This window comes from Nicotiana sylvestris, chromosome 12 (assembly GCF_000393655.2).
Source record: "Nicotiana sylvestris chromosome 12, ASM39365v2, whole genome shotgun sequence".
Classification (NCBI taxonomy): Eukaryota; Viridiplantae; Streptophyta; class Magnoliopsida; order Solanales; family Solanaceae; genus Nicotiana; species Nicotiana sylvestris.
The window spans coordinates 136,186,456-136,211,620 of record NC_091068.1 but is presented as its reverse complement, the minus strand read 5'-3'; the positions used below and the strand labels follow the sequence as shown (position 1 = coordinate 136,211,620).

Here is a 25,165-nt window from a genome sequence, read left to right as displayed (position 1 = left end):
GAAGGAAAGAGTAGAGAGAACTTGGAGAAATGTATAATCTAAGTCTATACTGCTATATCGATCACAACAATTGGAACTTAATCAATCATACAAGATTTTCATATTTTTTTTTAGAATTTAGAAGTTGCAAGAGAAATATAATACTTTACCGCTTCAATGTTTTGGTCTAGCGTTAAGAGTGCACTACCCTGTGGGTAGGCTCACTTTACGAGTACGAATCATACCAACAAGTTAAGAACCTAGTATTTAAGTGGAGAAGGATAAAAGTATGACCCATTATCCATCAAATTTTAAACAGTGTGGCAATGACCCCAGAAATCTCATGATTGTTAAACAAAAAAAGAAAAGAAATATGGTCGAGTATAATCAGTAGGTTTCCCAGTAAGGGACAGGAAGAAATAGAAACTACGTGCAAGGCTTACTTTCAAGCCCTACCACTTAACTTACCAGAGCTTCACAGCAGTGATCTGCAACCTCACAGTTCATCATACTTTTTTTTTTCTTTTTTGATAAAAGTTGTGTCTAAAACAACTTATAGGCACCTCGACTAATCCACTGGGTACCTCCACCGAGACCTGCATATTGTCTTGGTTTCTAGTCCTTTGCATCACAAGTACACTATTACATTTGAGTGTCAAATGCTACCAACACCCTCCAACAATTGCGTGCATGATAGATCCAGAAGTTGATGTACAAGAACTCACTTTCTTTTAATGATTCACCGAAAATAGAGATTAAAATGAGGTGATTCAGTGAATCAAAGATGAGTATTCCACAGATGGACTACATAGAAGTACATAATAAGAATATACTTCACTGATACAAAATCTCAAATAAAATCAGGACTTAACTCATTAATTAATCTTTACTCCCATCTACTCGACCTGTGACAACTAAATCAGGAGCTCTGGCCCGTGTCTGAACTTCTATTTTCTGTGAACGCTCTAGTTTGCATATTGGAAACTTTGCCACCACTTGACATCAAGGAATTGACGGAAGACTTCAGAAATAATGTATCAAAGCCAGGGCTTACCGATCTGACTCCTGATGATGGTTCACTGCAACTCATATGAGGAAAAACTGAAACCTGATCGTCCCTCGTTTGTGGATTTTAGTTCTAACTTCTGAAAAGGGCTGCCAAAATAAATTCAATCACATTCTCATCAACTTTGGAAGAATTAAGTTCTGTCGTGAGAAGGTTACAGTAGTCCGAGAAGGTTCATGAGCACATTGATAGGCAAATATATAGGAAAACCATAAAGAGAAAGAGCTTGGTAAAGATGATACCTGCTATTGGGATCATAATAGAAGCCATTGATGGAGCCATCACTACAGGAGAAGCACACATAGTAGAAACCAGCGATTGTCAACCCACAGTCTGTTCCAACATTTACGAAGTATTGTTCTTTCCATCTCTGCACGCCCAAAGTTAGAATGTCACATCCCATGAGCTGCAGGCAAGCTTCCTTACCAAATAATCAGTAATAGAAGAAATGTTACCATGAATATGTATGGATAGTTACTCAGGTCCAGTGATTTACCACCATCGACCTCCACTTGGCTCTGGAAAGGGCAGAAACGATCAAGAGGGCTGAATATCTGCATTTAAAGGAGAAGCTTTGACTGCTTACCAGAAGGGGTGAAAACGATGGAAACTTGGTCCAGTGTTTTATATCATCTTCTGATCTGCTTATAAAACCAAACCAATTAGCTAAACTTCTATTTTTTTAAAAAAAATTAGTCAAAGCATTTGGAATGGATGTTGGTCAATGTAGAAAGCGAAGGAAAAGAGCATACGTGGCACCCCATTTGCCAGTGAAGAAAGTATAGTTCTTGGTGTCAACAATTTCTCCTTCCCAGAAAGTAACTACCTGGCGATACCACAAAGAAGTGGTGTTACCCTAGACATCTTGGAGGTTTGCACAGGACAGATATAAAAGAGCACTCAGAACATATTGGTTAACACTCTTTCCCGAAAGAGACGAATAGCAGAGGATAAAATTTCAGTTACACGCTGAAGACTAATCACAACTTGACAAATCACTCCATGGTAAGCTTATTCTCAATGGAAAAAAGGCTGCTAGATATTAGAGAATTTGCACCTAGCTGTATGTGTGTGTTGCCAGCCATCAACAGCAACTCTACAGCTTGAATTTGAGAATTAGGCAACTACTTGATTGTTGAAGGCTGATAACAATAGGTTTGAAGGGTCAGACGAGGAGATTCAGCTTCGAGTAACCACACTTACACATTCTGTGTTGTCAGCTTTACAGCTAGAGTGTATGGAGAATTAGGTAACTACTTGATTGTTGAAGGTGAAGAACAGATAAATGAGGTTGAAGGTAAGATAAGAGAAAGTTTTGAGCAGTGAACCGTACTCACATGTGTTGAAGAAAAGATTGTAAAGCTCTAACAAGAAAATAACATTAAAAAGAAAAATTAACTTGTATGAAGCAGAATCTTGATCCTAAAAGAGATATAACTGCAGAATCTTTGAAATTTGAATGATGCGTCGCCGGCACGATGGTCGTGCGATCCGTCGAGTTATCATGAATCATCGCAGCAACGGGCAAAGCCCGCGTCGACCTTTTATCTAATAAATGCATCCCTTCCAGAAGTCGGGGTTTGTTGCACGTATTAGCTCTAGAATTACTACGGTTATCCGAGTAGTAGATACCATCAAACAAACTATAACTGATTTAATGAGCCATTCGCAGTTTCACAGTCTGAATTTGTTCATACTTACTGTCATGGGCTGCTTTCCAGACATGCCCCATGACCCCTTGGCCGCGCCCCATGGCGGCCTAGCAAGCCTCACAATGCCTAGCGCCATGGTCGGCCCCGTGGTCTTGGCTGCGCCAAGTGACAAGCGCGCATGTGCCTCTGTCGCCCCACCGATGCCTCTCGCCAGCGCCCAAGGGCTGGCCATTGACAACAGCGCCGCGCGCCCTGACAATGCCGCGCGCGCAGATCCTGATGCCTCGCCAGCGCCCAGCTGCAGGCCCATTCCAACAGCGCCTCGCGCACAGACCCTGATGCCAAGCACCAGTGCCCAGCCTCAGGCCAGCACATCAAGTGTCGCGCGCGCCCACAGCAACGCGCGCGCAGACCCGCAAGACAAAGATGCTGCCATCGGACTTAGTTTTTCCTTGTAATAATCTAAGTCCTTTTCATTGTAATCATAGACTAGTTTTCATCATTTTCATTTCAGTGTGCTTCTACAGCTTTATTAGGACTAGTCTTGTCATGTTGGTTTATTTTTTTTAAGCATTATTAAGGGGGACCAAACAATCAAACATTTCAATCAGCATTTTCTGGTGTCTCTCCCCCTCGACACCACATCATTGTAATCATCATTTTCATTCAGCAATAAAATCATCATCATCATTCAAAACCCAATTCTCTCTCAAGCTTCCGCAATTGCCCACGACATTGGTTTTCCCGCACGGCACTGACAATCTAGTCTAGCGTGCGGCGAGGACCTCATTGGCGGACAGCAACCGCACTGACATCGGTTGCTTAGCCTTACGTTGCCCTTCCAAAGATCATCAGGAAGGCGTTGCGTAACAGTTGGTATCAGAGCCTAGGCTCGACATCGGACGAGGGAAAACATTTGCCATCATCACCATTTCTGACCATGGTGAATCATGGGGAGCGTCTAGCATCCCTAGAAGAGACGGTTGACCGATTACGACCCATCGTAGAAACGGTGCCTGATCAAAGCAACAACCTAGTGCAAAGGTTGGACGACCTGGACCGCCGAATGCGGCAGGCCGAAAATGACATTGCAAACATCAGTCGTGACTCCGACGAGGACCGACAAACGGCAGCCATCGAAACTGCCAATATTCATGGCAAATTTGAGGACCTCCAACAGGAGCGTGCCGACGATTTAGCCCATCAGCAACATGAGGCAGACAGACTAACTGCCATGCAGCAAACCATAAACGACTTGACTGACAAGCTCAACGTTGTCAATGCTGCCTTACAGAGCCTACTTCGAGAAGGCAACCATCACATCAGGGGTGCAGCAAACCTCACCCCCATTCCACAAAAGCTTAAGATACCGGAGCCAAAGCCATACGACGGATCCCGGGATGCTAAAGAAGTGGAAAACTTCATCTTCGACATCGAACAATACTTCGATGCCGTGGGCCATTTGGAGGAATCCAAAAAGGTAGCGACTGCTGCCATGTATCTTCAGGGCGATGCCAAACTTTGGTGGCGGGTCAAACACGAAGCCATCAAGGCCGGTGAAGATACTCTTCAGACATGGGACGAATTGAAGGTAGCCATACGCCTGCAGTTCTTTCCCGAAAATGTGGAATACAATGCAAGGAGAAAGCTACGGGACCTCCGCCACACCAGATCAGTGAGGGAGTACGTGCGCGAATTCTCCGCACTCATGCTAAACATACGCGACATGGGGGACAAAGACAAACTCTTCGCATTCATAGAAGGTTTGAAACCTCATGCCCGTATGGAACTACAGCGACAACGGGTAGACACCCTGCCCAAGGCCATTCAAGCTGCAGAATGCCTTGGCGATTATCATTTGGGAACTCAGAACGACAGGCCCCAGCCGTCTGTCCGAGGGGGATCCAACGGGCACCATCCCAGCAATGGTGGCCCAAGCAAAAGTGGGGGAGATCGGAGTGCATCCAAAACTAAGACTCCTCCCTCCAACAGCAACAGTGCTGCATCCATCAACAACAATCAGGGGAGAAAGCCTCCCTCAGAATGCCGTCATTGCGGCGGGGCACATTGGAACAATGAATGCCCAAACATCAAGGTCAATGCTCATCAGACTGTCGAGGATGAGACAGATGCATCAGACACATCTGAAGACAACCAGGTAGGCGCCTTCAATGCAATTGTTGGCTCTATCCCTCATGCCTTAGCGGGGACCAGTGCATGTCCTCCTAAGAAAACATCAGTCCCGATCACCAGGAAAGGGAAAGAAAAGATGGACGAAGGACCTCCTAAGCAAGCGAGGACCCTAATGTTCGTCGAATTGAAAGTGAACGGCAAGCCCCTTCACGCATTGATAGACACGGGTGCCACCCATAACTACTTGTCATCAACGCAAGTAGAGCGCCTAGGTCTTGTGGTACAAAAGAGCAAAGGCCGCGTCAAGGCTATCAACTCACCACCTCAGACATTGGGTGGAACAGCTAACAAATGTCCCAGTGAAACTTGGCCCATACAAAGGAAGCATCGACCTGCGCATCGCAATCATAGATGACTTCGACATCATAGTGGGTCTGGAGTTCATGAGGCAGACCAACACCATTCCAGTACCATTTGCCAACATGCTCCTAATGATGGGAGAAAAAGGGGCCAAGCCCTGCACCATACCATGCTTTCCCATAAAGATGGCCGCTGAAAACATCTCGGCCATGCAGTTGGAGAAGGTAGTCAACAGACATGAACCCCAGGTTCAGGCTACCCTTCGCAGCAACAATCAGCCATCATGTCATCGGCCTCAAAAGACTGGTGACGCTCATCATCGTGTGAAGACTTGTCAGCCATGCCACAAGGACAAGTCGGATCACTCATCACAGCCGGGACCCTCGCAGCCATCACATGTCCCTCAGAGACCATGGGAAAGTGTTTCCCTCAGATTCATCACGGGATTGCCCCAAGTTGGCAATCTTGCATCCATCATGGTTGTCATAGATCAGTTCTCAGACTATGCAACTTTCATAGCAGCCCCGCAAAACATCTCAGCAGAAGATACAGCTCGACTCTTCTTCTCGCACATTGTCAAACATTGGGGCCTGCCCAAAAACATTGTTAGTAGGCGCGACTCACGCTTTACTAGCAACTTCTGGACCCATCTCTTCAGGTGCTTTGGGTCAACATTGAGTCACAACACAGACATCCATCCACCATCGGATGGCCAGACAGACCGGTTCGATGACATGCTGGAGGAATATCTCCGCAACTTCGCAACCGGATCACAGAAGCATTGGGTGAAGCTCCTGGATGCTGCTCAACTGTGTTTCAATTCTCAAAAGAGCCATCATACAAACAAGAGCCCTTTTGAAATTGTTACCGGACAGCAACCGCTTCTCCCGCAGACGGTGAATGCCTCAACCATGCCGAAATCTCCTCGAGCTGCCAACTTCTCGAGCGAATGGGAGCGCAACATGGAGATAGTGCGGAGCTATCTCATCAGGGCCCAAGAGCGGGCAAAAAGGTTCACCGAACAAAAGCGTTGCTTTTCCCAACATCAACCAGGGGATAAAGTAATGCTACGCATCCCAAAGCAGTACTTGTTGCAGAAAGGACCCATGACCCTCGCCTGCAACAAAAATACATCGGGCCCCTGTCCATTGAAAAACGCATTGGGGAGTCCACATACCAGGTGAAAACTCCATCCTGGTGGAAGATCCATCCAGTCTTCCATGTCAGCCGCATGAAATCATTGCTTCGCTACAACAGCAAGCTCACAGAACAGAGGGGCGCAAACCATCAGAATCATCATCATCATCATCATCATCATAAGGCTCCGAGGACGGCGCCAACTCAGGTGGGGGAGAATGTCATGGGCTGCTTTCCAGACATGCCCCATGACCCCTTGGCCGCGCCCCATGGCGGCCTAGCAAGCCTCACAATGCCTAGCGCCATGGTCGGCCCCGTGGTCTTGGCTGCGCCAAGTGACAAGCGCGCATGTGCCTCTGTCGCCCCACCGATGCCTCTCGCCAGCGCCCAAGGGCTGGCCATTGACAACAGCGCCGCGCGCCCTGACAATGCCGCGCGCGCAGATCCTGATGCCTCGCCAGCGCCCAGCTGCAGGCCCATTCCAACAGCGCCTCGCGCACAGACCCTGATGCCAAGCACCAGTGCCCAGCCTCAGGCCAGCACATCAAGTGTCGCGCGCGCCCACAGCAACGCGCGCGCAGACCCGCAAGACAAAGATGCTGCCATCGGACTTAGTTTTTCCTTGTAATAATCTAAGTCCTTTTCATTGTAATCATAGACTAGTTTTCATCATTTTCATTTCAGTGTGCTTCTACAGCTTTATTAGGACTAGTCTTGTCATGTTGGTTTATTTTTTTTAAGCATTATTAAGGGGGACCAAACAATCAAACATTTCAATCAGCATTTTCTGGTGTCTCTCCCCCTCGACACCACATCATTGTAATCATCATTTTCATTCAGCAATAAAATCATCATCATCATTCAAAACCCAATTCTCTCTCAAGCTTCCGCAATTGCCCACGACATTGGTTTTCCCGCACGGCACTGACAATCTAGTCTAGCGTGCGGCGAGGACCTCATTGGCGGACAGCAACCGCACTGACATCGGTTGCTTAGCCTTACGTTGCCCTTCCAAAGATCATCAGGAAGGCGTTGCGTAACAGTTCCTACAGTTCATGCTTTGTGAGACATGATTCCAGATGAGATCTTTACCTTATAAAAAAGAGAGATATGATACCAGATGAGTTAGGTAGAAAAGTCTCTCAAGGGAAATCTACAAAAGTATCAAGTGACAGAGCTATTAACACAATTCATTATATCTGGACTGGAGAGAATTAAATGAATTCACTGAGTTCCAATTACATCCAGCCTCCACCACCACCCCCCCCCCCCAAAAATAAAAAATAAAAAAATCTTTGCGTATTGAGGATGAAGTAATCCTGTTCGTGAGGTTTCAAAGTCTACGGTTTCTTGTACTGCGTTACTCTCTTAAAAAAAACTATCAAAACTCAACTTGGTTTTGATCCAAACTCCTTTATGCATATAAGGGAATGATAAGAAATTTCCAAAGCTGTTTTTTTTGGGGGGGGGGGTTGGGGGGGGTCATCTATTGGGATTTGGGTGAAGGAGATCAGCAGAAACAACAGCTTAAAAAGAATCTCTTGGAACTAGAGAACATGAACAAAAATATCTGAACTTGGAGGATCTATAAAAATGTCTCACGAAACCGAGGACTGCTCTGCTGGAATAAGGAGATTAATGGGAACCAAATAACTACAAAGAGAGAGAGAGAGAGAGAGAGAGAGAGAGACTGCTGTTATGCAAAGAATAAACAACAACAACAACATATCCAGAGCGATCCCCGCGAGTGGATAAACTAGTTCAATCCTCTGCTGGACCTAAAGCCTTAAAATCGGAACCAACAAATGAAGTCTGGGGAGGGCGGGGTGTACAGTAAACCTTACCCCTACCTTGTGTAAGGTAGAGAGACTATTTCTGATAGACCCTCAGCTCAAGAAAAGCTTTTTCAAAACAAGTTTGAAAAATAAAAGAGTAAAAAAAGCTCCATGGACACAGCAGTTCATAACTCGTTTCCCTTTTCTTTCCTGGAAAGTGAGGTTGAGAAGCCTCTTCTTTTATCTAATAGAGGCTGGAAACATTAGCATGCAAAGTCCAAAATAAGATCAAAGTTATTAAGAGTAGACACTAGACAGCAAGCAAAATCGTCAACAGCATTTTCTAAACTGGAAAGAAAAAGCATATTAATATTTTCTCTGCAGCAGAGAATCGAGAGAGACAACCACATAGAGGAAATTTTCTTCAACAAAAACTCTTGGATATATTATTTAGACTGTCACCATGAAGTGTGGAGTGATTTTCAAAGTATTCCAGATGAAGATGTGAAAAGCATAGGAGTTGTCGAATAAAACTTGTCACTGCAATACCACTTGTAATGGTAGAAAAAAGACAAAGTGGACCAGCAGTTAGATTAAGAACCATCTTCGCTCACTGATCAATGACATTTCAATCGACGTCCTTTCACCTGTGTAATTTCATATGAATGTAACAAAAAGGTTCAACCACTCAAGAGATGCCTATTCTTTAAAGTAGCTTCAAATTCATGTATCAAAGATATTTAAGGAAGAAGCAAAGAGATCTGATGCTCATTGAAGTAAAAGCACAGGCTTCTTACTGGTGTATCTGCCATAGGAACATTAAGAGCTTCCATTGTACCACAGAGATACCCATGATCAAGGTCACAACCTTGAATTCGTACATTTACTCTCCACGCTTCATCTTTTTGTTGACTTGAGACATTCTGAGTCCCAGAAAAGGCCTGGAAAAAAAATGCAGTGAGCAATGATGAGACTTTTCACCTGTGTGACAAGCTGAACAACCACAAACTTTAAGTTCGAAAGCTTCAAGGCTAGATTAGCAGCCAAAAAGTACAATCAGAAGGAAGGGTTGAACCACCATGATACCCTTTTCACCATTAGCCACAAGTGTGGCAGAGAGAAGCAGCCCCCCTTGCAGCATTTGATCAGTGGACTGTCCATCAGATGGATGCCCACAATGCTTTCATGCAAGATGATTTTTTTGAGATGGCCTACATGGCTTTACCTCAGGGTTATCACAGATTGGAGAAGAACAAGCTGTATAGGCTTTTAAACCACTTTATGGTCTCAAAGACTCAAACAAGCTTCAAAAAATGAAACTTGGAGCTCACTGATGCTCACTGAAGTTAGCTCTCAATCAAAGCAAGCATGAGCTCTGTCCACAAGAGGTTAGGCAACAGCTTTCTGATCATTGCCATCTATACAATTTGGATGTGATACAACAAGCAAAGAACAAAGTACAATTTTGAAATCAGGGATAGGGGAGTTCAGTTTCTTCTCTGGTATAGGGTTTGCAAGAACGCAGAAATAATCATACAACCAAAAAAGCAACGAGCAGATTTACTGACCAAAGGTTTAGGCAAGTAACAGCACTGCACATTGGTTTCCAAGTTGGGAATCAAGAAGAATTTTCATCCCTCAACTTGAGGGGGAGTGTTGAATGTCCACAGAGATATTGTGGCCACTGCTGTACTGTATCTCAGCAACAAAAGAATGAAAAACACCAACTCATAATGGAATCATAAATAGTTGACTGGAGTAAGCCGATTAGCTGGTTAGAGACATGTGCATAGATCACTTTCTGTTCAATTCAGTTTTGAATTTCTTCCCCTTTTTTGCCTTTTCTCTTAGACAAGCTCTCACGCTCATTCCTCTCCGATTGTGTCACACTCCAAATCCGTAGCACGTATTGCCTGCTTTGGCCCACTAGATCTCACAGATTTGTCTTTTGGACTACGCTATCATCGAGCCCAAAAGAATGCATACCATGTGAACTTGTGTTATCCTTATAAAGCTCTTCAATTTCCTCTTTCCGATGTGGAATTCACCTAAAGTGACATGTTCTTCATAAGCTTGTCAGCCTAGAAGCCTACTAGTCTTGCTTGACGTGTCCTCGTCAGCTTGCCCTCCCTCATGGGCGTCACATTCTTTCCTTCCCCGAGGACTCAGCGTCCTCACTGAGGTTCGCCCCACTATCGTACTGAGGAAGCGCGGGACTCTGATACTATATACCCAAGTCCATAATATGTATTGTCCATTTTGGCCCCGGACCTCACAGATTTGTCCCTTGGGCTACGCCATTATCGAGGCCAAAAGTGCACGTACATGTAAACTTGTGTTATATTTTATAAAGCTCTTTACTTTCCTCTCTCATTTCGACGTGGGATTCGCCTAAGGTGACATGTGCACCCCTTCTTCATAAGCTTGCAAGCCTAGAAGCCTGTCAGTCTTGCTTGCCCGCTCTCATTGGCCCGCCTTCTGTCGTGGGCGACACAGATTGATCATAGCCTTTGACTTAACATTTTTTTTTGCTTACCCGTCTCACCCACTCCTTTATACTCTTCAAGCTCTCAAAATATTACTTGTCCCACTGTTCTTGCCCAAACTGATGAAACAATTCTAAATAAAACCTCGTCTCAAAGGACGAGACAGGAAAAAGTCATCTTAACAAACTATCAAATTGAAAACAAAAACAAGAAGGCTACACTAATGTTACAGGACAACATCTATACAAGTATAACATCGCGTAAATTAATGGGAAATGCATTTCCAAAGAAATGAAATGATAGAAACAGAAGGAGAAAATGACAGCAGAAGTTCACCTGTCCGACACTTAGAAGTGTACAGGCTGGAGGCAAAGTATTTCCTGAAGTTGCACCTTTATAGTTGAAAAAAGACGAGCATTTGAGTCATGCAACAACTACTTACTACTTGGCAAACACAATCACATAATTTGACACCAAAAAGTACAGAACTTTAGTGAATACTAAATACTAACACTACAACAACAACAACAACAACAACAAACTCAGTAGTTTCCCAAAAGTGGGGTCTGGGGAGGGTAGGATGTACGCAGCCTTACCCTTACCCCTGAAAGGGCAGAGAGGTTGTTTTCGATAGACCCTCGGCTAGAGAACGACTGAAAAAGAAAAGGTAATTGCAACAAGTAGGAATAACAGCAAGATGAAATAATTGAATCCACTGTTGTCAAAGGCGCGCTTAAAGCCCTGAAGCGAGGCTCAAAACATGTTGAGCGCTTCGCCTCGCTTTGTGGGCGCTTCAGTGTCGTATTAAGGCTCTAAGACATACTTTTACTTGCCAATGAGTGTAATCCTGAAAATGCGACACTAAATAATTGATATTTCACTTTATTGTAATCATTTTTTTCAATTTCTTTGTCCATATATTTGTTATTCATGCTTATAATTATTGTTCTTAGACTACATATGCATATTTTTAATTTTTTTCTAGTTGTGCCTTTTTTTATTAAAGCCCATGCTTTATTTGCACTTTGCGCTTAAAGCCCCAAAGGACCTTAGAGCTTTTCTGCGCTTTTCGCCTTTGATAACACTGATTGAATCCAAGAATGCAGTCAAACTCTAGGTAGTAATAACCATCTTGTATAAAAGATAACATACAAACACTAATGCTAGCGAACTGAGTAAGACAAAGAGAAACGCTCGACTACCTATGAACCTTCTGCCCTAATCTTTGACCTCCACACCGTCCTGTCTAGGGCCATGTCCTCATTTAGCTCCAACTGCGCTATGTCCCGCCTAATAACCCTCCCTAATACCCACCGAGGTTAACTGCTCGCACCTTCTAACTGGGGCTTCTATACTTCTCATCTTAACATGCCCGAACCATCACAACCTCACCTCCCGCATCTTATCCTCCACAGGGTTACTCCCACATTTTCCCGAATAACTTCATTCCTAATCTTATGCAACCGGGTATGCTCACACATCCACCTCAACATCCTCATTTCAGCTACTTTTAGCTTCTGGGTATGAGAGTTCTTGACCGGCCAACACTCTGCTATCTAACTACAACCTTGTAGAAATTATCTTTTAAGTCTCAGCGGCACATTCTTATCACTATGACAATTAAATATACTGAAATCAGAAACTGAGGAAATCCAATTTAAATTAAAAGCAAATTACACATGGCAAGAATCTTTAAACTATTCAATCTGGCAAAGTGAGTGGCCCAGATCCTTTCAAAAGTATCTTCAAAAAGAAAAGAAAAATGAAAAAAATGCCAACTTAGTAAATTAACCCACATTACGCTGATTAAGTCAGGCCCTAAATATTAAGAATCTCAATTTATATGTCCATAATCAAAACTGAAACTTCGATTCAGAAAACATAGTGTATATAAAAAATTATACAGGAGGTAATTTCAGCTTCCAATTTTTTTGATGATATTAAATTAGTATATCTAAAAAGCGAGAAATTTAGTGCAAGTTGATTACCTGAAGGCTGGGAAGGCGTAGAAGAAGTTTCCACCACTCTCACAGGCATTTTGTGGTCGCCTTTATATTATCCTTTTCAATCGCACTGAGAATTGAGAACCGACCTTAGTCGCAAAGTAGGCGGAAGTAGAAGCATTGGTAACTCAACTTTTCTCCGAAAAAAGGAAAAAAAAAAAGAAAAAAAGATGCAATTAATTTTTTTAATAAAGCCTATTCATTTTTGGTTTTGTTTTGAGAATTGTAGCTTTTGAAAAACATAATAGCAAACAATTTTAGGAAAAATTATGTTTGTCATAGCTGATTGAAAATAAGTCATTATTAGCAAATGCTAAATAAATTGTAAATAACTTTAAGTGTTTGAAATCAATTCTATAAATAAATAGTTGTGTGTATATATTATTCACTAATCAAAATAGGTAATGTGTAAAATTTATAACCGCAAGTGGGTTGAAAATATGTTAATTGGGTGAGTTAAGGGTTTTCAAATTATTTTGTAAATGTTTTATATTGAAGAATTTATATTTCCAGTAAGTATTTCTTTTTGTTAGATATAACTGTAATTTAGGTATTTCTATTTACAAAATGTTTTTAGATACTTTTGTGAAAAAAAAAAAAAAATAGTGCGAACACCACCGATGACATTTATCCCAAAAGCTATTGTGAACATCACTTGATAATTAGCCGGTCTTTTTATCTATCACAATAGTTCCGATTATTAGCTTTTTATGATTTAAAAGATGAATAAAAGTTAAGACGTGAATTGATGGATGTGATTCTCTCATTCTTAACTATTAATCAGAAATTTCAAGTTAAATTAATCTAAATTAATCGGACTAATAAGTTCGGAATACTATTTCGACGACTTGTCTATTTTTTAGTTGGAAAGCAAAGTGGGGGCCAACGAAAAAAGACAACAAACAAAAGTAGCAGCGTGAAGAAAACTTGGCCTCTCATTAGTCATCACACATCATGACTGCTGCGGCTAGACTTCGTCAACTCTCACCAGAAATGCACCGAGCTTGAAGCCATAACCCTAGTCCCTACACATATACTTTTGAAAAATATCATTCGGGTTGAGGAAGTATTATAGCTAAACTCCATAAAACCAAGGGCGGACCTACATAGAGTGTTGGGGTCACGGGATCCTGTTAGTCACGGCAAAAATTACGTATACTTATGTTATATATGGTCTGTATATATACAAAGGAACCCGTTGTATATTTCCTTGGCCCTCTTGAACTTAAAAATCAGACTAGACTAGTTTACTGGACAGCGCGAGTTCCCTTACTTACCCGTTTACCTTGGTTCGAAACGTACTCCTATAACTTGATTTTTTTCTCCTAATAAAATTGTTTTTTGTTTACTTTGTTTTAAAAAGAAAATCATGGATACCTTTTTTTACTTACTATTACTCCCCTTCTAGTCAATGTGTTTATTTTTGTTTTCTATAATATTTTCTGAATTAGTTTATTTTTATTACATAGTTGTTAATTTATTTTATTCCTTTTCCAGTCCTTCCCTCACTTCCTTTTTTTTAACTTACTACTATACTCCTTACTAGCAATTAATTTAATTTTTTTTCTTTTATCTTTTCAAAATTAGTTTATTACTAGTACATAATAGTCAATGTATTTTATTCTTTTTCAAGTCCCTCACTCACTCTCTGCTTAGAATTTTCTCTTTTTTGAAAGCTTTATCTGACGATGTAACTTAAAGAACGAAGAATGATGGAGAAGTAAAATATATTTTCTTTGCAATAATTGGAGGACAGTTGGATCCACATAATGACTAATAAAGTTTACCTTTTGAAGATTGTAAAATAAAACTAACTTGGACAATTTCCTATGTGATTCTTCCCTTCCATATGGACATTAACAAGCGGCTTGTGATTTTCTATGCATTAGCAAGATATATATTTGATTATGTTTCTCAATTCTAATTAGTGATACCTAAACATTTAACTCATTGTATAGCTACAATCACATCGGGACATTCTATATAAAAATTTACACATTAAAGTTTAAACCTTTGCCCTTTGCGTATGAAAATGCATAGAGTTCAAGTATGAGCCTATGATGTACTTTTATTATATCAGTACCAAATTAATTATATTCGATAATATTAAATCTATATTTTGTTGATATGTTATCATAATCATTTACGTTTTCATAGAACTGCTTTTTGTCGCTAGTAATTGCATATATAAAGTGATGGTGCCCCCGTCGCGCTTAAATCATGGGTCCGCCTCTGCATAAAACTAAATATGGTCCCAGTTACTACTGCTGTCATAGCTCCACGAGCTTCAATTGAATGGAGCTAGACAAGTAGACATCATAAGTTACGCGCCCAAAATTTAGACGTTTTCGGTTCTGAGTTGAAACTTGAAAGAATGAGTTCTAAAACATATATTGAACTCGCAAACTCATTGTTGGATCCCTTGTTCGGAAGATTTTCTAGTCCTTAGAAGACTTTAATTTATTCAACAACTTCCCCACTGAACTATTAGTGGCCGTTAATATATTCTATTTAAAATAAAAGCTAGGCATGCTTTCAAGTGTCTAATTTAAAATCCAAAAGAGGGCTAAGTTGAAATTATTTGCCAAGAGGCCGCATTATCATCTAAGTTAGATTTTAGTATTATTCAACTTTATCTCCATTCATTTCTGGTGGCATCACTATGCTTATTGTGCCATATTAAAAAGTATTTGCCTTCTGCTCAAGAAAACACCACTATTGTAGCATTGATCATATTGCATTAATCACTAGACTAGTTTAAACTACGGTTTTGGTGATGCCTTGACTCTAGAAATTCGTTGGAGAAAGCCTTTCGTCATAATTTCTTCTCTGAACCCTTTATCAAGTTTGACATGAGCACCATTTTTCAATGTTTGTTGACCTCAAAGTGTGGTTAAATTTTCCTACTAGCTTTTTCTAAAAGAAGATTGCTATTACTACCTATCGTTTAATTGCTATGTTGGCTTTGGTCTTGTTAATATTTTGTTGTTGCTACTGCTTATCATTTTTTTCTTTAGCCGAGGGTCTATCAGAAATGATCTCTCTGCCTCCCAGGATAGGGGTAATATTGCATACATCTTATCCTCCCCAGAAATCACTTGTGGGAATTCACTCGGTTTGTTGTTGCTTTTTCTAAAAGCGAAATGGCTTCCTAGCCATTTAAACTTGTCGGGTTTTTTTAAGCCGATACATAAACTTATAACTTTCTCATTTGAACACTCGAACTCGTTTTTTCCATAATTAATAAACACATCTGACCATTGACCATGTGTGCGTGTATTACACATACACATACGTGTCCATCTAGTCAGCAAATGACCAATGGATGTCTTACACGTAAGGGCGCGAAAAGTCAAGCAACAACGTCTTCTCTTTGACTGCTTTAGTGTTCTTCTTCATCAACCATTTCAAGCTAATTCCAACACCCCTAGCAACAAAAGAACGCCTATCTCTGCTACGCCTATCTCTGCTCCTTTTTCTTCCCTTTACCACACAACACTCCACCTGATCAATTTTCTTCCTCAATCAAAAGCCGAGGTTGCTGTTTGGAGGTTTGTCGTGGTCCAGTTTCGTAATTTTCTAAATGTTTTAATTCAATGAATCTATTTCTATACAAAAGCAGAAGCCAACCTTACTTGGAATTTCAAAGAGAATCTGAAGGCCCTCCTTATTGAAACTTGAAATCCCCCATAATCTCTTCTTCTATGCATAATGTTAAGGTCCTTCATTAAACATTTTTAACTAACTGAAGTTCTCATTTACAGGTACTCCTGCAATGACATCAAGGGGATTGGTTGAGAAGGACTTCGAGCAGATTGCCGAGTTCCTCCACAGGGCTGTTACCATCACCTTGAACATCCAGAAGAAGTACAGAAAGCTTTTGAAGGATTTCAATCAATGAACTTGGAAGGGGAGGTTATGGGGAAGTTCAAAACTTAGCTTCAAACTCTACAATGACAAAATATACAACTTTCCACCATTTTCAAGGTCTGAAAAATGAAAAAAAAAATTGAAAATGGAGCTTCAGATTTTTAAAAATGGAGGAAGGGCGTATTTTGTACTGTTGGGCGTTGGGAAGGGGGTTTTCACGCTCCTGTGCGTCGTGTTCCTCACGCGGGCTGCTGATTAGGACCAACTGACGTCACATGAGCATGGTCAATGGTCAAATGTGTTTATTAGTTATGGAAAAAATGAGTTCGAGTGTTCAAATGAGAAAGTTATAAGTTTATGTATCGGCTTTAAAAAACCCGACAAGTTTAAGTGGCCAGGAAGCCATTTCGCCTTTTCTAAAAAAGGAAAAGATACAGAAGCGCACGCACAAAAAGGAATAAAAGAGAACTTTGGAACAACCACATCCATTCATAGTTACATTACATCAATCTTTATCCATTGTTCAACTGAGGAGAACTTCAGATTATGCAACTGAATCTTTATAGACTGGAATACATACAGAGAGGAAAGACAAAGAAAAGCGGAAAAAATGTACAGGAAATGTTCCTGGAAAAATAAAGAGGAGTTTGCTTGCTAGTTCATATCAGTATCTAGGTACTTCACCACTATATAGAAGTGGAAGTGGTGAAGTAGAAAAAGAAGCAAAAGTATCATCTTCATCTCCATTAGACAAACTTGTAAATGAATTTGACTTGATAATATTAGTTGATCCTAAAGAATTCCAACGTTCATTTTCGTCGAACCACAATTCTCCATCATCAGGATTTGGCTCTGTTGGAGCCTCAGGCATCAGAATTTCACCTTCCAAGTATCTTACCACTTGCCTTATGCTTGGTCGCGCCAATGGCTGGCTATTTGAGCACATTAGTCCTAATTTTAACACCATCAAAACCTCATTTTCATTGAACTCACCTTTCAATCTATAGTCCACCACATCATGAACTTTCCCTTCTCTTAATTTATCCCACACCAAATCCACTAGTACAAACTCCTCGGGTTCTGCCTTGGGTTCAATTGGCCTACGTCCACAGACCACCTCGAGTAACAAAGCACCAAAGGCAAACACATCAGAACTCGTTGTGGCCCGTCCTGTTCTTGGCAATTCTGGTGCAAGGTACCCCAAGGTGCCCATCACCCTAGTCGTGCAAGGATTTGATCCGTGCTCATATAATCTTGCTAGTCCAAAATCCCCAAGCTTGCCGTTCAGTTCCCCATCTAGTAGCACATTACTAGCCTTAACGTCTCGATGTACCACAACTTGTTCATAGCCTTCATGTAAATACAATAAACCAGAAGCAACCCCTTTGATTATCTTGAACCTTTGTTCCCAAGTTAATACCATTTTAGGCTGATCAAACAAGAAATTATCCAAGCTTCCATTGGGCATAAAATCATACACAAGCAACAAGTCACCACGACGTCTACACCACCCTAACAATTGCACCAAATTCCTATGACGGAGTCTTCCAATGCTGGCAATTTCAGACACAAATTCCTGCAAACCTTGTTTAGATTCATGCGAAATGCACTTCACAGCAATTTGTGTTTTTGAATTTCGTAAAATACCCTTGTAAACTTTGCCAAATCCGCCACGCCCGAGTAGTTCACTGTCCTTAAAACCTTTAGTAGCTTGCTTAAGTTCTTGGTAAGAATATCTATGAGGACCAATCTCAAGCTCCCAAGGGTCAATCACATCATCATTCTTGAATCTCCAGAATAAATAAATAGCAACCAAGATTAAGCTTAACGCGAAAACAGCTGCAGCAATTGAAATGACTATAATTAGGCCAGTGTGTTTCTTCTTGGCTCCAGGAAGTGATGGCAAAGAATCCAAGTCTAAAAATTTAGCTTCTCCATTTAACTTAAAACTCCAACCTAAAATGTAATGTGAACTGGCAAGCAAACCAGTAGAAGCAGAGAAGCCAACATACATAGTTTCCTTGAGAATTGGAGAGAGGTCTAAATGATAAGAAAAAAGAGGAATTTTGGGTTTTAAAGAAGTTGGTGAAAGAGTAACATTAATTAATTTCTTGACAGAATCATATTCTACCCAAGCAAGAATAACCTCTCCACTTTTGAGATTCAAATCTTGTTTCACTAACTCATCATTGTAGTAAGCAGCTGCAGCAGACTTATTGGACTGTAAGCTGTTGATGTTGACACCAACATGATTATCATTAATATCTCCGAACTCAAAATCTCGTACCGTGTCAAATTCAACAGCAAAAATATGGTTAGAGAAATTACCAACATCACTGGCATTAAGTAGGCCTAAATACTGACTTGGAAGAGCTGTACTGAAATCTTTTGAGTGAGAAACAGTGAATGCAAAGCCATGGCCACCGAGTTTTGGATATTCAGGGACGATGGCGAAAGCAAAACATGTTGAGAAAGAGAAGGCAGTATCATTACTACTGGAGTTCTTGAAGTGGAAAGGTGAAGAATAAAAGGCATGACCCATTAGTCTACTTGTGTCATTAGTTAGCTGAAGAAAACCATTTTGGGCTATTTCTGCAACTCCACTTAAGCTTATGTTGTTGTTATTTGGTTCATTGAATCTTGTATATATGAATTCATCAACCTCAGATGAAACAAGAATTGAGAAACAAATGATGGGGCAGAGGAATATAAGAAAACTGACCATTTGTAAGTAAGAGTTTTAAGATTATACACTACTAAAAGCAGAAATTAGCGATACAAATTCTGTAGCTAACTAGAAAAATTATCGATTAGCGATGGATTAACACCAGATTATCAAAAAATTCTGTTAGCTACGAGCGATTTAGCGACAGATCAACAAAGATGTTCATAACTAATTTCAGTTTTTTTTCGTAGTGATGAGATCAGATTTTTATGGGTAGTAAAATTTGTATTGAGAGCAAAGAGAAGGATTTTGAGCAGGTTTTAAAGAATGAATTCTGATTTTTTTTATTGCAACGAGGCACATGGAGTTGAGAGGAAAGTTACAGAAAAACAGAAGTGACATTTATTTTGCAGAAGCATTGTCCTTAGACTAAAGTGAAAGGGAGGTTCTTTTATTTATAGCAAGTTAGTTGTTATGACTTCTGACGCAATGAACCACTAGTTGATTGTCACTATTCTTTACCAAAAGAAATTTCAAATTAATGCACTGCATAAAATTGGGTCATAGGTGGAGGCTGTAGAAAACAAATAGCTTCTTCCCCTCTCTTTTTTGTGTTGAATGGCAGAAATCTCACATCGGTTGAAGTACCAATTTTGGTTGGTACTTCACCCTATAAAAGAAGACTTAATGTTTAGGATTTAAACACACTTCTCATTTGCCTTCTTATCTTCTTAAAACATTTGTATCTTCTCTCTTTAGTATTATTTCACTTGTATTTTTGGAGTGGAATAAAATATTAGTTGTGTCCGAGGAGTAGGCAAAATTAGCCGAACCTCGTAAATTCTGGTGTTCCTTTTATTGTTACTTTATTGTCTTATTTATTATTTGGTGGTTGTCATAATTTTTGGTATAGTAGTTGTGACTTATTCACACTATATACATTTGGCTTCCGCAACAATTGATATCAGAGCCAAGGTACTGTCTAAGTATGCTCTGTGGCTGCAACATAGTCTGATCTTCTACATCAGAAAAGATTTATCTTGGTAACTGAGTCAAGGTTCTGTCTGAGTATGCTCTGTGGTTGCAGCTTAGTCTGATCTTCCAAACCAGAAAGGAAATAATCTTGATTTTTGTTGACAACTATTAAATAATATTTGTGTCAAAGATGGGAGACAATAAACAAGAAGAATCTACATCAAGTGTCAACAATACGTCATCATTGGCATCTTCGCTTATGACAAGAATTGTGTCAAATGCGAAATTTGCGGTAGAAATTTTTGACGGATCAGGACATTTTGGGATGCGGCAAGGCGAGGTTCTAGATGTCCTTTTTCAACAAGGGCTAGATCTTGCCATTGAAGAAAAAAGACCAGATGTTATTGGAGAAGAAGATTGGAGAATTATCAACCGTGTTTCTTGCGGTACCATTCGATCCTACCTTGCTAGAGAGATGAAATATCCAGACACAAAGGAAACTTCTGCAAATAAATTATGGAAAGCATTGGAGGATAAATTTTTGAAGAAAAACAATCAAAATAAATTGTACTATGAAGAAGAGACTGTTTCGCTTCACCTATGTTCCTGGTACCACAATGAACGAACATATCACCAGTTTCAATAAGTTGGTCACAAATTTGCAAAATATGGATGCAACTTTTGATGATGGTGACTTGGCCTTGATGTTATTGGGGTCACTTCCTGATGAGTACGAGCATCTTGAAACTACTCTACTCCATGGGAATGACAAAATTTCTCTCAGAGAAGTTTGTTCGGCTTTGTATAGCTATGAACAAAGAAAGGGAGAAAAACAAAAGGGCGGAGAAGGAGAAGCACTGGTTGTGAGGGCTCGTCCTCAAAATCAAATGAGAACAAAGAAGGGAAGATCCAAGTCAAGATCTAAACCCAGCAAAGATGAATGTGCCTTTTGTCGAGAAAAGGGGCACTGGAAGAAAGACTGTCCGAAGTTGAAGAATAAGGCCAAACATAACAATGGAAAGGCAATTATGGATTCAAATGTAGCTGATTGTGACGATTCAGACTTCTCATTAGTTACAACAGAGTCATCAACATCATCAGACGTATGGTTGATGGACTCGGCTTGTAGCTATCATATGTGTCCCAACAGGGACTGGTTCGTGGAATTTCAAGAAGGAGAATATGGAGTCATCCACACAGTGGATAACAACCCTCTTACCTCATATGGAATTGGTTCAATACGATTAAGGAACTATGATGGAATGATCAGAACATTAACAGATGTTCGATATGTACCGAATTTGAATAAGAATCTCATCTCTGTGGGAGCCCTAGAATCAAAAGGGTTCAAAATCATTGCAGAAAATGGAGTGATGAGAGTATGCTCTGGTGCACTAGTGGTAATGAAGGCCAATCGGAAGAACAATAACATGTACCATTATCGCGGTAGTACAGTTATTGGGACATCGATAGTAACATCCAGTGACGAAAAAGAGGCAGAAGCAACCAGGCTATGGCACATGCGCTTGGGACATGCTGGAGGAAAATCCTTGAAAACTTTATCAGATCAAGGATTGTTAAAAGGAGTAAAGGCTTGCAACTTGGAGTTTTGCGAGCATTGTGTCAAAGGGAAACAGACAAGGGTTAAATTTGGTACAGCGATCCATAATACTAAAGGCATTTTGGATTATATACACTCTGATGTTTGGGGTCCTTCCAAAACACCTTCATTGGGTGGGAAGCACTATTTTGTAACCTTTGTTGATGATTTTTCCCGAAGAGTGTGGGTGTATATAATGAAAAGCAAAGATGAAGTGCTGGGAATTTTTCTCAAATGGAAGATGATGGTGGAGAATCAAACAGGCAGGAGGATCAAGTGTATTCGCACAAACAATGGAGGTGAATACAAAAATGGTTGTTTCAATAAGGTCTGTGAAAATGATGGCATCGTCTGACACTTCACTGTTAGACATACACCACAACAGAATGGAGTGGCAGAACGTATGAATCGGACCTTGCTGGAGAAGGTACGATGTATGTTGTCCAATGCTAGCTTGGGAAAAGAATTTTGGGCTAAGGCAATTACATATGCATGCCACCTCATTAATCGTCTACCATCTGTTGTTATTGATGGCAAGGCACCATTTGAAAAATAGTATGGAAAGCTTGCTGTAGATTATGACTCTTTGCACGTGTTTGGCTCAACTACATATATCATGTGACAGAGTCAAAATTGGATCCAAGGGCAAAGAAGGCTATTTTTATGGGAATTACTTCTGGAGTCAAAGGATATCACTTATGGTGTCCTATGACAAAGAAAATAATATTCAACAGGGATGTTACCTTTGATGAATCTGCTATGGTAAATAAGGTAACAGAAGATACCAAACAAAATGAAGGTGCTTCTAAGCAGGTGGAGTTTGAAGGAAAATTTATTTTTCCTACACAAGAAGTAGAGGAGAAAACAAATGAAGATTACCATCTGGAAGGAGAGCCAGTAGAGGAGATTTCAACTCAGGAACCTCAACAACAACTTGAATCAATAGCAACCAGCAGGCCAAAAAGGACAATAACGAAACCTGTTCGTCTCATAGAGACGGTTGCTTGTGCAACCTCAATTGTAGCTGATGATGTTCCGACTTATAAAGACGCAGTCCAAAGTTTAGAAGAAGATAAGTGGAGGATTGCCATGAATGATGAAATACAGTCCATTCATCAGAATCATACATGGAGATTGGCCAATCTCCCGAAGGGAAAGAAAGCAATTGGGTGTAAATGGGTATTTGCAAAGAAGGAAGGATTTCCTAACCAAGTAGATGTTCGCTACAAAGCAAGATTGGTGGCCAAAGGATATGCTCAAAAGGAGGTAATTGATTACAATGAAGTGTTTTCTCCAGTTGTAAAACATTCCTCCATTAGAATTATGTTGGTTTTGGTAGCACAGTTGGATTTGGAACTAGTTCAGATGGATGTAAAAACTGCGTTTTTACATGGAATCTTGGAGGAGGAAATCTACATGACTCGGCCAGAAGGATTCAAAGTTTTTGGAAAAGAAAATATGGTGTGCAAACTTGAAAAATCGTTGTACGTATTGAAACAATCTTCTAGACAATGGTACAAGCGATTTGACGAGTTTATGTTGCGGCAAGGGTACAAGAGAAGCAAATACGATCATTATGTGTATTTGCGCAAGATTAAAGATGGTTACTTTGTATATATTCTCCTATATGTTGATGATATGTTGATAGCTTCCAAGAATTCAGAAGAAATTGATAAGTTGAAGATTCAACTGAAGAAGGAGTTCGAGATGAAGGATCTGGGTGAGGTAAAGAAAATTCTTGGCATGGAGATAATAAGAGATAGACGTTCAAAGAAACTCTGTTTATCTCAGAAAGAATATTTAGAGTACTACAACATTTTGGCATAGATGAAAAGACTAAGCCAGTTAGCACTCCACTTGCTCCCCATTTTAAGCTAAGTAATACTATGTCGCCAAAGGATGAAGTTGAACGAGAGTATATGTCAAAGGTACCATATGCAAATGTTGTTGGTAGCTTGATGTATGCAATGGTCTGCACGAGACCTGACATTTCACAAGATGTTGGAGTTATTAGTAGATATATGCATAATCCAGGAAAGGAGCATTGACAAGCCGTGAAGTGGATTCTACGGTATATTCATAATACTGTAGATGTTGGGTTAGTTTTTAAGCAGGGAGGCAATCAGTCTGTAGTTGGATATTGTGACTCAGATTTTGCTGGTGATCTGGACAAAACGAAGATCAACTACTGGTTATGTGTTTACTTTTGCAAAATCACCAGTTAGTTGGAAGTCTACTTTGCAGTCAACAGTTGCTTTGTCTACAACAGAGGCAGAGTACATGACTATTACAGAGGCTGTGAAGGAGGCAATTTGGCTTCAAGGGTTGCTAAAGGAGCTTGGTGTTGAACAAAAAAATATCACAATTTTTTGTGATAGTCAAAGTACTATTCAATTAGCGAAGAACCAAGTTTATCATGCAAGGATGAAGCACATTGATGTTCGGTATCATTTCGTACGAGAAATCATAGAAGAAGGTGAAGTCACAGTGAAGAAAATTCATACTACAGAGAATCCTGCTGATATACTGACCAAAGTGGTAACTGTGGTCAAGTTTCAACATTGTTTGGATTTTATCAACATTGTTGAACACTGAAGATTGAAGATGAAGACACAACTAAAATTTTGTTATTGAGAGAAAATTGAAGATGTGAAATTTTGCCAAGGTGGAGATTTGTTGAATGGCAGAAATCCCACATCGGTGAAGTACCAATTTTGGTTGGTACTTCACCCTATAAAAGGAGGCCTAATGTTTAGGATTTAAACACACCTCTCATTTGCCTTCTTATCTTCTTAAGGCATTTGTATCTTCTCTCTTTAGTATTATTTCACTTGTATTTTTGGAGTGGAATAAAATATTGGTTGTGTCCGAGGAGTAGGCAAAATTAGCCGAACCTCGTAAATTCTGGTGTTCCTTTTATTGTTGCTTTATTATATTATTTATTATTTGGTGGCTGTCATAATTTTTGGTATAGTAGTTGTGACTTATTCACACTATATACATTTGGCTTCCACAATATTTTGGTGTTTCTTTAAAGTATGTAAAAGTGGGGTTGAGATCTTGTCCAGTAAATCCCCTCCAGTAAAGTTTAATAGAGCATTCATATGTTACTCTAGTATAGTTTCAATGGTTAGGATCTATTTACTCTTTAACTATAGTTAATTCTTTTCTAACTTTTCTCTATTCCCACTGCGATAACACGTACCAAGTCTTCTTAATTTTCAATTTCTACTCTCTACTCTTCATTCTTCCTTCTTCAAACTCCTTTAGAACTTCAGCCAAATAATTTTTCAACTGTCTCTATCCTTTCTTCAAGATCTGTATAGTTTATATTGCTCTCTTCATGGATTTGATAATTGTTTGTTCTCTTTCGTACTTGAATATTCAGGACTGATATTTTTCTTGTCATAACAAAACCACACCAAATCTAAGGAACTACAAGTACTATCTAAAGATAGAAGTTT

At 40.1% G+C, this 25,165-nt stretch overlaps 2 protein-coding genes across 3 annotated transcripts; both read right to left on the bottom strand.

Moving 5' to 3' along the window:
* Positions 1–691: 691 nt before the first annotated feature.
* On the bottom strand, positions 692–12,742 carry LOC104229397 (uncharacterized). Of its 2 annotated transcripts, none has more exons than XM_070165021.1 (8): positions 12,577–12,742; positions 10,925–10,980; positions 8,900–9,043; positions 1,798–1,871; positions 1,632–1,689; positions 1,501–1,563; positions 1,288–1,415; positions 692–1,134 (listed from the first exon to the last, which is right to left on the bottom strand). In XM_070165021.1, the coding sequence occupies exons 1-8, from the start codon at positions 12,623–12,625 to the stop codon at positions 1,056–1,058; spliced, it is 651 nt and encodes a 216-aa protein (XP_070021122.1). In that variant the 5' UTR covers positions 12,626–12,742; the 3' UTR covers positions 692–1,055. The 2 variants fall into 2 exon arrangements, with proteins under 2 accessions (XP_070021122.1, XP_070021123.1); XM_070165022.1 differs by having other exon boundaries at positions 1,632–1,686; positions 12,577–12,739.
* A 4,177-nt stretch (positions 12,743–16,919) lies between these two features.
* Positions 16,920–19,537, bottom strand: LOC104235676 (L-type lectin-domain containing receptor kinase S.4-like). Its single transcript, XM_009789488.2, has one exon. The coding sequence runs from the start codon at positions 19,184–19,186 to the stop codon at positions 17,126–17,128; it is 2,061 nt and encodes a 686-aa protein (XP_009787790.1). The 5' UTR covers positions 19,187–19,537; the 3' UTR covers positions 16,920–17,125.
* Between the last annotated feature and the right edge of the window lie 5,628 nt (positions 19,538–25,165).

What these genes read in the sequence shown, in the direction of transcription:
- LOC104235676 (XM_009789488.2), bottom strand. Translation starts at nt 19,186, where the DNA reads ATGGTCAGTTTTCTTATATTCCTCTGCCCCATCATTTGTTTCTCAATT.
- LOC104229397 (XM_070165021.1), bottom strand. Translation starts at nt 12,625, where the DNA reads ATGCCTGTGAGAGTGGTGGAAACTTCTTCTACGCCTTCCCAGCCTTCA. An exon ending in TTCCTATGGCAGATACACCA is followed by an intron (nt 1,872 to 8,899) that starts GTAAGAAGCCTG and finishes TGGTATCGCCAG; the next exon opens with GTAGTTACTTTCTGGGAAGG. An exon ending in ACTATCCATACATATTCATG is followed by an intron (nt 1,416 to 1,500) that starts GTAACATTTCTT and finishes TTGGGCGTGCAG; the next exon opens with AGATGGAAAGAACAATACTT.